The 11,226-nt window shown below is 46.6% G+C and overlaps 3 protein-coding genes across 6 annotated transcripts; all 3 read right to left on the bottom strand.

Moving 5' to 3' along the window:
- Positions 1 to 520: 520 nt before the first annotated feature.
- LOC124463491 (P2Y purinoceptor 13-like) lies at positions 521 to 4,019 on the bottom strand. Of its 4 annotated transcripts, none has more exons than XM_047015228.1 (5): positions 3,778 to 4,019; positions 3,498 to 3,619; positions 2,228 to 2,414; positions 1,600 to 1,989; positions 521 to 1,438 (listed from the first exon to the last, which is right to left on the bottom strand). In XM_047015228.1, exons 3-5 carry the CDS (start codon positions 2,411 to 2,413, stop codon positions 950 to 952), a joined length of 1,065 nt encoding a protein of 354 aa, XP_046871184.1. In that variant the 5' UTR covers position 2,414; positions 3,498 to 3,619; positions 3,778 to 4,019; the 3' UTR covers positions 521 to 949. The 4 variants fall into 4 exon arrangements, with proteins under 4 accessions (XP_046871184.1, XP_046871187.1, XP_046871185.1 ...); XM_047015231.1 differs by having other exon boundaries at positions 3,540 to 3,619; XM_047015229.1 differs by having other exon boundaries at positions 3,498 to 3,546.
- Positions 4,020 to 4,687: 668 nt separating this feature from the next.
- On the bottom strand, positions 4,688 to 6,615 carry LOC124463497 (P2Y purinoceptor 13-like). Its single transcript, XM_047015238.1, has 2 exons — positions 6,561 to 6,615; positions 4,688 to 5,927 (listed from the first exon to the last, which is right to left on the bottom strand). The coding sequence occupies exons 1-2, from the start codon at positions 6,607 to 6,609 to the stop codon at positions 4,933 to 4,935; spliced, it is 1,044 nt and encodes a 347-aa protein (XP_046871194.1). The 5' UTR covers positions 6,610 to 6,615; the 3' UTR covers positions 4,688 to 4,932.
- Positions 6,616 to 6,962: 347 nt separating this feature from the next.
- LOC124463500 (P2Y purinoceptor 13-like) lies at positions 6,963 to 8,993 on the bottom strand. The gene is made up of 2 exons (XM_047015245.1): positions 8,829 to 8,993; positions 6,963 to 7,982 (listed from the first exon to the last, which is right to left on the bottom strand). Exon 2 carries the CDS (start codon positions 7,972 to 7,974, stop codon positions 7,018 to 7,020), a length of 957 nt encoding a protein of 318 aa, XP_046871201.1. The 5' UTR covers positions 7,975 to 7,982; positions 8,829 to 8,993; the 3' UTR covers positions 6,963 to 7,017.
- Between the last annotated feature and the right edge of the window lie 2,233 nt (positions 8,994 to 11,226).

Here is an 11,226-nt window from a genome sequence, read left to right as displayed (position 1 = left end):
GTATTACACCTCACCCTGTGTGTGTGTGTGTGTGTGTAGCCTAATCTGGATAGACTGCACCTGGTTACGTAACCTTCTCGCCCAAAAACGTCCCTTTCTCCTTTAATAAACACCCATTTAACACCCATTTATCTACCATCTTCAAGACTGTGTAGCCCACTTGGGAGTTCGAGTGAGAGTTTCATTAGCGTTGTTTACTGCAGCGGTCTTCTCTTTCCACTCCGAAATAACTGGCCGTTATCATCCATCCTCCTGTCCTGTCATCCTCTCAGTGTAAACGTCCGGGAGAGCTCTCCATTCCCCGTTCCCCGTTCTGGGAGAGGGATGGACAGATCGGCCCGGTAGCTGAAGATTACAGAAAGGGAAGTTCACTGACAGCTGTGAGGAGGAAATGCCAGTGCGAACACAAATATTCCTCGGGGCTGACTCAACAGTTTTTTTGTGTGGGTCTTTGTGTGTTCATGCATGCATACATGTTGTGGGTGAATGGAAAAAATACTGACTGCATGAGTTCATTGTTTTTATAATATTACAGTATAACATGGTCTTTTCTGTGTATATTTACATAGTTACAAGTCACACCTCTAGTTCCCCAGCTACTACTACTAGCTGCATATTCTCATATCACATTTTCTCTATGATTCAAGTGATTTTCTAGAACTTTTTGGATGCTACATGTTTCCGGTTAGAGGTGGTTCTCCTGTTACAGTAGCTTGTTATGGTCTCACCGTATAACAGAATTACTAACAAAAATCCTTATGCAAGACATATTACTCTGCACTTTGCTTTAAGAAACAGAAGCATAGCGTTCTGTTAGGACCATGTCTGTTCTCATTGGCTGTGCCAGGAGTCAGGCCAAAGCATGGTTGGTGGAGAAATAGCTGGCAGAAGGTCAGATCAGGTCACAGTTCAACAAGGAAGTTCAAGTAGGAAGTGAAAAACGCAAGCGTCACTGATTGTCGTGCCGCTGGGATGATATGACCTCCAACATCCTGTTGCTGGGGGCAACGTGCGACATCTCCAGCTGAGTGGATGTTGCCGTGGGAGACTCTCCCCCGTCCCGTGGGCAGAGCTTGCGTCCGAGCGCGGCGGTCAGCTTCCTGCGGAAAGCCCGACACAGGAAGACGTAGATGAGCGGGTCCAGGCACACGTTGGTGGCAGACAGCCACAGGGCCATCTCCTTGGCAACGTAGAGGGCATTCTTCGCCCGGCAGGGGTTGCCGAGGTTACGGGTCTGCGTCAGGGTGTACGGCACGCGGACGAAGTGGAACGGGGCGAAGCAGAGGAAGAACACGCCCACCACCACGAATACCTTGGCCTTGGTGTGGCGTCCCGCTGCCTTGCTGCTGCTGCGAGAGGCCTTGTAGGACTGGTACACCTTCCTGCTGATGAAGCTGTAGCACAACACCATCTCCAGCAGGGTGCCCCAGAAAAGTACCTGCAGAACCAGGAGGACTGTGAGAAACCAGAAGCTCTCCACTCAGCGCACACACACCAGGATACTCACACACACCAGGATACTCACACACCCCTGTGAAGACACACAGGGTCTCAGTTAGCCACACTGACAGGACCCCACCTGACCCCACCTGACCTCACCTGACAGAAGTAGTTAAAGCCCTCGTGCCATCGTAGCCCCGCCTCTTCCTTCAGAGAGGAGCACTTCAACACGCCCCCAGAGGGGACAGGCGCCCGGTTGCTAAGGACAACGTTGGGCAACGCCAGCGCCGTGACGACCACCCAGACTGCCGTGCACAGCGCCTGTCCCACCCCCACCCTCTGGAGGGCGCTCTTCCCAAAGGGCCTCACGATCTTCAGGTAGCGGTCCAGGCTGATGAGGCCCAGCAGCAGGATGCTGATGTACATGGTGCTGTAGAAGAGCACAGCAGAGTAGCGACAGTGGAAGGCTCTCAGACGCCAGGACCCCACCCCGGCGTCGCTAAGGACCTTCACTGCGATGGTCAGCGTCATCAGCAGGTCTGCCACCACCTGGCGGTCGGGAACAATACGGAGGTGAGCCGTCCGTTTGTGGGATTCAAACAGTAAAGAATTCAAATGGATGTGAAGGCTTCCAATAGTTAAATATTCAAATGGACGTACATGATTCCAATCAGGAAATGATTCAAATGGGCATAAACGATTCAAACTGAATCCTTCTGTCCCACAGATAGAAGGGGCTCCTTCTGACATCAAAAAAATTAACCTAAACAAGCCGTGGTTTCCTCACCACGTTCTTCAGGTAGACCACGAAAGTGGAGGTGCTGGGGATGTTGAAGAAGATCCAGGCTGCCAGGCAGTTCAGTACCAGCGCCACCAGGAAGAGGGCGCTGTAGAGGCATGGAAACAGCACGGCAGTCACACTGGTGTCCCGCACGCACTTCTGCTCCGTGGAGTTAGACAGGCTGGCATTCATCCTGGAGGGAGGGGGGGGGGGGGGAGACAGAGATAAAATAGAGAAGTTAGTTCTAACCGAATCTCGGTTTCAATCAAAGTAACACTCGAATATTCTCGATCTGTTTCTTGTCCAGTTGATTGATCTATAAAAACGGTTGGTTGAGCGATGTCTATTGAGACAGCAGACTCGCAAACCAGAACTACTCTAGCGGTGTCTCACCCTCTCCATTAATAACATCCTGACGCACCTTTTCAAACACCACCTGGCTACCTTCCTCCTGGCGTGACGGCACCGAAAACTACACTGAGCAACACTTAGCAACATTCCTTCAAGTGATACTTGATAATCTGTCCACATGCTGTAGGAGATGTTGATGTGTGTGTCAGGGCTGACAACTTAAAAAAAAACCTTGGAGTGAGATTTGGTGGGGCCAACCTAAATTTGACTGCGTACCCCAAATGCATGTGTCTCACGGCCAATGCGTGAGAGTTGGCAGACTTAGATTGCGGTCTCACACAAGAGACAGTTCTCAGAAGTTAGTCAGACTCGTTCCGTGTACTGTGATGGGGCGGCCTGCGGGGTAGGGGGCGGCACCAGAAATCTTCGTCCCGGGGGGGGGGGGGGGGGGGGGGGGGAGGGAGGGGGGGGGGCTAGGTGGTGAAGAACACGCCCGGGGGTGCCAAATGTGCTAGAACCGCCACTGCTTGGGTGTGTTAAATGGTGGTCGTACGTTGATCGTTCGAAACACTGTCAGAACTGTGTACTTCTGATCTGTGGTTTCCTGCTGTACCTTCCACACGCGCTCTTTGTTTGTGACTTTGGATAAAGGCACGCGCTTGCCAGCTTTAGTTACAACTAAACCCCTGATGACATGTCACTCTGCCAAGGAGCTGCTACTATAGCAACGGGGCACCCTGAATGGTATCTCTTATGGAGAGGTTAAGGATGAACACTAAGTCCTGTAGTTCTACTATTATAATACAAATACCACTAATCATTACTGTGTTGGCAGAGAATACTTAGACCCTTTTATGCTGAAATGACATTTGTTTTAACAGTTTATTTCATACCATTGTATCAACCATTGTGTTACAAGCCTTACTTGGTAGTCTAGGGTGAGAGAAGGGCCTTGGATATTCCGTACCGTGTACCTGGGGGTGGAGCAGCAGGAAGGAGGGACAAGGGGTTGAGAACGAGGTGATATTTATATGCAATCAAAAACACCTGGAGAAACAAGGCGGCAATGAAAAGCAATTTAAAAAAAGTTTCCTATCGAGCAAAAAGACACATCTTACATTAAAATACAGTTCATTAATAGGTCTCTGTCTGCACAAGGTTGAATAAGTAACAATTCAATGGGTTATTTATCTGTTTGTCCTTACCTTCGTAATGTGAAGCTATGACTGGGAATTCCAGTGCTATGCAACTGCAGAAGTCAGGCTTCGTAATATGAAGAAGTGAAATTTCCTGATCAGCTTTTACTTTTTTCCACCAAACATTCACTTTTGTTACTGTAGCTTTGCTGTTGGTCTCTACACAATCAACCGAACACTGTGTCTCTCTCTGTCTCTCTGTGTCTCTCTCTCTCTGTGTTGCTCTCTCTCTCTCTCTCTTTTTTTCTCTTTCTCTCTCTCTCTCTCTGTCTCTCTCTCTCTCTCTGTCTCTCTCTCTCTCTCTGTCTCTCTCTCTGTCTCTCTGTGTGTGCGCGTGTGTCTTGACAACTCTCCCAGTTTCTAGTGGTGTGGAAACACTTTCTTCACCAGTTTCCTGCCTGATTGTTTGCATCCAGTTTGGTGTCCCCTGCCAGTGCTCGTCAGTCTCACTGCTGGGCAGCAGCGACTTCCACATTCAGAGACACGCTTCTCAGATCTCTACAGACCTCAGCCGCCCCCCCCCCCCCCCCCGCCCCCACACACACACACACACACACATTGTATGGCCACAGGCCTAGTTCTGAGCTAAACCTAACCACAGAGCATGCAGCTAGCTGGGTTAGTAATTTTGCTGCATGTTTGGTTTTTTAGTATTATAGCGTGTGGGCTTCTGAGGAACAAGATAAAAAATTTATCGAGTAATTTCTTACCCTGTACTGGTTTGAAGTACCAGCTGTGATCTCTTACCCTGTGCTGGCCGTGGGAACCTGTTTTATACGGTTAGAGACCATTGCTGTTGTTTATCCTTTTAGCATAACTGTCATTAGATATTAATGTTTTACAGTAACTCCTAATAAATGTAAAGGCTCAGTAACATACTACACGTACATACTACAGTGTTAGGATATGGTGTATTTTTTTATGTTTCAAAACATAACATTAGTGTTGGGTTTGGCTAATAAACATAATTTCAAGTAAAATAAATGACACAACACAGTTTTCTTCTTTGTCAACAGTCCTAAAACTCAATTTTTCACTGAAACAACCAACTCCAATGACACGGCTGTTGCTGAGGGCGTTACAAAGCTAAGGATCTCCCTGCAAATGAACAAAGCAACTCAACACAACATGCAGCGTCGTGGTGGACCAATGATCACAGAACATCTAGCCCTGTGGAGATTTCTGCTGTGAGGAGTCTTCTGTGATGCCTGACGTTTTCCTCCCCAGAACCATCATGGCGACCAGTTTCTCTCTGAACTCCCTGCAGAGGAAGACGTAGAGCAGGGGGTCCAGGCAGATGTTGGTTGTGGACAGCCATAGGGTGATCTTGTTAGCGATGGGGATCCAGGCGTCGGTGCAGCGGTCCAGGGTCTGGGTCTGAACCAAGATGTAGGGGACCCTCACCACGTGGTAGGGGACGAAACACACAAAGAAGACCATCAGAACCAGGAAGACGCGGAGCTTGGTCTTCTTCTGGCCCTGGCTGTTGTTGCTGCCAGAGTCCCTGAAGGACTGGAGGACCTTATTGGTGATGCAGACATAGCAGAACACCACCAGCACGCTGACAGACCAGAACAGGATGTTGTTGAAGAAACCTGAATACTTGTGTAGATTCTGGCCAGCCACGCTCTTCAGAGACATACAGGAGTACCCCGTGGCGTTGGTGAGTTCCTGGTCTGTCAGAATCATGGTCGGAATCGCTATTCCTCCAAATAACACCACCCAGGCCGCCCCACACACCAGCCTGCTGAAGAGCAGGTTCTGACCCAACAGCCTGCCTCTGGGCCGCACCACCTTGAAGAAGCGATCCAGGCTGATGAGGCCCAGCAGGGTGATGCTCATGTACATGCTCTTGAAGAACACGACGTCTGAGAAGCGGCAGGTGAAGACCTTCAGGCCCAGCGCGGCTGTGGGGAGATTGCTGGCCGCCTTCAGGGGAAAGGTCAAGGTCATGAGGAGGTCGGCTGCCACCAGGTTCTTCAGGTAGATGATGAAGGTGTTGGAGGAGGGCAGGTGGAGGGAGACCCAGGCTGCCATGCCGTTAAGGAGCAGGGCCAGAGGGAACATCAGGAAGAACAGGCAGGGGAGAACCACGTCCTGGACATCGCTGGCAGAGACCATGCAGTTCAGAGCCGTGAGGTTCAGTTCCATTGTCGGACCTGTGAGAAAGCAAGGAAGGTAAAGTTCTTGTAAGCGTTTGGAAAAAACAAACAACTTAAAAAACAAACACAGACGTTAATGAGGTTAAACTTTGAATGGACCTCTTGCTCAGTTAAACACGGTTTGCATTAATATTTGCATGTCGCTGCCACACCTGTTCATGGGCATTGGTTTGTACTTTCCATTAAGAAAAAAGAATGAGATTTGCACACCACAAAATATAAAGACTTAAATGTCTTATTCGAAAATACTTCACCAACAATTAAAATTGTTGTTTCTGCACTTAAGTGACAGGATATGCAGTCAAATATGTTATTTTGGCAACTAAAATACTTTTCGTTCTGAAACAAATTCTATTTTACAACCTTGTCATGAAATTGACAAACAAAGCTTACATCATGTACACATACCTGTCTCTACATGTGAACATACCTGTCTCTACATGTGAACATACCTGTCTCTACATGTGAACATGCCTGTCTCTACATGTGAACATGCCTGTCTCTACATGTGAACATGCCTGTCTCTACATGTGAACATGCCTGTATCTACATGTGAACATAACATCAACCCACACCAACTAACCCTCTAAAGAGGGGGAAGGTAAAAGTAAAACTAGCATTTGGACTCACCTTGCTGGTAACCTCCAGGGCAGACTGAGAGAGATGGTGTCGTTAACATACAGAGTATGGGATACAGCCTCAAGATGGAACCAGAGAATCTGGAGAAGAACAAGTGGGCGTGTCTTCCCTCTCAAGTGGGCGTGTCTTCCCTCTCAAAGATGCAAATCCCAGGAAATGACTCCCGGTTGATGACAAATTGTGCAATCAAAGTCAACCACAAAGTTCACATCTTTTGAACATGGACTGCACAAGGTTTCCCTAAGTGTTAAGTAAGAAAGCAGCACTGCTGACTAAATGAATTAACTTAGTATTTTTTGCTCCAAGTTTTTATTGTATTTTTTTTTCAACATAATCCAAGAGATACAGTACATGACACAAAAGACATGATAGATATCAAGGGTTGGGGGGAGATGTTGAGAACAAAGAGATGTTTGAGATTATTTGAATGTTGGAAAACAAAGGGAAGTCAAGGCCTGCTGACACAATTCCTTCTTCGTTTTACCATCTCCATCAGCTTCTCCCTGAACTCCTTACACAGGAACACGTAGAGCAGGGGGTCCAGGCAGACGTTGGTGGTTGACAGCCACAGAGGAACCATGCTGGCAACATCCACCCAGAGGCCAGAGCACGTTGTGACCTCGTAGCTCTCCTGAAGAGCCAACGGAATCCTCACCATGTGGTAGGGCACGAAACACACGAAGAAGACCATCAGAACGAGGAAGACGCGGAGCTTGGTCTTCTTCTGGCCCTGGCTGTTGTTGCTGCCAGAGTCCCTGAAGGACTGGAGGACCTTATTGGTGATGCAGACGTAGCAGAACACCACCAGCACACTGACAGACCAGAAGAGGACATCCATGAAGATGACCACGACTGTGTGTAGCCGAAGACCGGCTGGACCCTTCAGAGACATACAGACTTTTTCTGTCCTGTTGTTGGGTTCTCGGTCTGTCAGAATCATGGTGGGAATCGCGGTGGCCCCGTACAGAACCACCCAGGCCGCCCCACACACCAGCCTGCTGAAGAGCAGGTTCTGACCCAACAGCCTGCCTCTGGGCCGCACCACCTTGAAGAAGCGATCCAGGCTGATGAGGCCCAGCAGGGTGATGCTTATGTACATGCAGGTGAAGAAGATGACATTGGAGAAACGGCAGGTGAGGACCTGCAGGCCCAGCGTGGCCCCGGGGAGCCTGCTGGCAGCAAGGAGGGGCACGGCCACTGTCATGACCAGGTCCGACACCACCAGGTTCTTCAGGTAGATGATGAAGGTGGAGGAGGAGCGCAGGTGGAGGGAGACCCAGAAGGCCACGCCGTTCAGGAGCAGGGCTAGAGGGAACATCAGGAAGAACAGGCAAGGGAGGGCGACTTCCATGATGCTGTTGCTGAAGGAGCTGCAATTCGAGGGTTGCGTGAGATTTGTTGTCATCGTAGCAGCTAGAGAGCGGGATAGACAAATAGGAATGTTGTTTAAAATCTTTAAAGTTCAATCCCAGTTTTTTCCTAAATGTAGCCAAAGAAAGATGAAATGAAACGTGAATCTTTTTTGCAGTTGACAAAATTAACTATAAAAAATCTAGGCGCTTTGATCAGAGACTTTTCTTTGGTGAAACATTCACCCAGCTCAATTAAAACAACCAATAACAAACTTTATAGCAGCTGTTTAAATAGACCAGGCCAAGGATCTTACACGGTTTGACTGTTTAAGGACTCAGAAGGTGAGAGGATGCAAATAAAGATCAACAACATGAATCCATTGATGTTTTTGGTCTGTTGGATGTGATTTGCATTGTTTTTTATCAGATGTCTTTGGCTTTCAAATTCTTATCCAGGATTCAAGGTCTACATCTGGCTATTTCAATGTAGACATCACAGATATCCAAACATGCTTCATGTGTACCTACAAATGTCTGTATACAATACTGTATGTGTACTTCTCAGTTCTGTTACCTACCAGTATAGAGCAGGATGTATTTATTGAACACAAGTTGGTACTTTGTAAGACTGTGTAAACAGTATGGACATTTATATACAATAAAACAGGTTTGAATCTTTTCTATGATCGGTCGTTCTGAGCTATCTGTCTGTCCCCAGTAGATGTCAACACAGATGATAAAACTGTCAAACTAAACCACAGGCTGAAGTCACCCCAAACATTACGTAACTGGAAGAATGAAAAGGATAACATACATCAAGATGAGAACAAGAGTCATCCGACTGCTGGTGAGGTAGCAACATTGTGAAACGATCAGATCCAGATGATAAAACTTAATGTGAGCGTACCTGAGGCTGTTTTTCTGAGGCTGAGGAGGTCCCTTCCCTGGTTCCTGAGGCTGTGTTTCTGAGGCTGAGGAGGTCCCTTCCCTGGTTCCTGAGGCTGTGTTTCTGAGGCTGAGGAGGTCCCTTCCCTGGTTCCTGAGGCTGCGTTTCTGAGGCTGAGGAGGTCCCTTCCCTGGTTCCTGTCTCGCAGGTTCTCTCAGCAGTGTGGTCAGACAACGTCCTCGACAGATACTTTGTAGCTCCGAAAGATGCAAATCCAGCCTCGGGTCTCCTTCTTCTGCTTCCTCTCCAGCCCAGTTGCCTTCTTAAAGGTCAAAGGTCGCACCATATTCCTGACCACAGACGTTTTTTTCAATATTATATTATTGGGGTTAATATTTGTAGATTTTATTACAGTTTTTCTCAAGGATTTTATTTGCCATGAATGTTTGCACAAACAAGGAATTTACTTTGGCAGGGAGGTGCATACATTAAACATATAGGAAAATTGGAACTTAAATATGTGGACTAACTATAAAAAAAGAGCAAAGTCTAGCTAAGACTAAGGGGGGTCTAGCTAATACTAAGGGGAATAAAAAATAAAATATAAGTAGCCCTAATTTGCAGATCTCACTTGGTATTTTCAGCAAAACTCTACACACATTCTTATTTTTAAAACACATTCTGCACTCTAATGCACATGTCATCCATACTGGTAAACACAAATGTCAACAATCAAATACAAATAGAGAAAACATGTCATTGACTACAAAACACAACTACTCAAAATTGATTTCACTTGTTTCAAATGATGTGACACAACCAATATAAGCCAGTTCAGAGAGCAAACAGGTTGTTGAAGGTGGGAAAATATTGCTTGTAATGTTGACAAAGTGCTCTGGCCTGACCCAGCCAAAAGACAAGATGAAGCACATTGATCACATGTTTACTCCTTTGATTTTGCCCTTTCACTGTAGTATTGTATACTGTAGTACAGTGCATTGTAGGCTGTATACTGTACAGTGAACAAATTGTATGGCCCTGAACATTGTGCTTTCCATTTGTTACAGTACTGACTGCTCAATAGATTTCGACTGGTTGCAGGTTCATATCAACAAAGAACAAGAGTGAGTTGTGAGTAGTGAGATGCAGGCAGGGGCGGTCTTTACTACAGGCGGTATAGGCGGTCGCCTAGGGCGCCACTCAGAGGGGGGCGCCAAAAAATGCGCCCAGGAAAGAAAGAAAAAAACTTTTATTTTTTTGCTGGGCAGTTTTTTTTTGCGCCCCCTTGTTTATCTTCAACCAGTATTTTGACATTCAAAAAATAAATCTAACATTAGCGTAAAATGAGCCAGGTATACGTACCCCTTAAAAAAGGAACGGGTACATACCTCCTTGGTGTTATCAGAACATGCTAGCACAGTGAGGCGTTTGGTTAGAGTTTGTGTGTTCAAGAACTTTGAAGAACGAAATAATAAAGAGGCAAAAGCTATCCGGGAGGAAATTTAAGAAGAATAAGAAAAATGTGCAAAGGCGAAAGGTAGGCTAAATCCTTAAATTCTGGTCTTATCTTATGATGAATTCCAGATAAGAAAACGTTCATGAATGCGTGAATTGCCCCGGGCACTTAAGTGGAGTTAAGAAGTAAAGATGTAGGGCCTACCTTGAACGTGTTCCTACTCCCTGTCAAATTACCTAGTTCTTTAAGGATTTTACAGAGCCGGGTATACCCGCTATAGCCTATATAAAAAATGATATGTCCATTTATTCTACGTTATACAAAAAAAACGCGATTAAAATAGGGGCGCACATATATATAGCCAGTGCAACAACACTACAAATGTCTTACTCGTTGCATAGTGTAGCCGGCTTGGTCTGCCTCTTCGCCGACTACTGCGTTGTGTTCCGGTGCATATATTACAGGACGAACAGAAAACAGAAAATTTCTTTTCGGCACTTTATTTCTCGTCTCTTGCTCAGTCTATGACCCAGACTTTGCTCAGCCAAGAACACCGATCTTGCTCAGCCAAGAACACAGACAGAGAAAAAAAAGAAAAGGACAATTGAAACGTGGGCTACAGAATGGCGATTGCTAGCATACAGCAAAACAGTACGTGAAGTTAGCTATGTCGGACATCCCCCAAGCTCCCACAACAGTAAAGTTCCCAAACAACTTGCCCAATTCTGTGTACATTCATACAGAACACATACATAAATACAAGTGTGCACCAAAAAACTTAAGTTCGGACCTATTCATTTAAAATTTGCATTTCACTACAGTGTGAACACGTACCTTGCTCAGCCAAGAACACAGACAGAGCAAGGCGCGCAAAAATGCAGCATATATAGGTATCACCATCCAACAGGGGGCACTCACACAAACAATGCTCTCAACAGCTACCATAAAAGAAACCACAATTTT

This window comes from Hypomesus transpacificus, unplaced genomic scaffold, assembly GCF_021917145.1.
Source record: "Hypomesus transpacificus isolate Combined female unplaced genomic scaffold, fHypTra1 scaffold_288, whole genome shotgun sequence".
In the NCBI taxonomy this organism is placed as follows: Eukaryota; Metazoa; Chordata; class Actinopteri; order Osmeriformes; family Osmeridae; genus Hypomesus; species Hypomesus transpacificus.
This window is presented reverse-complemented; position numbering and strand designations above follow the sequence as displayed.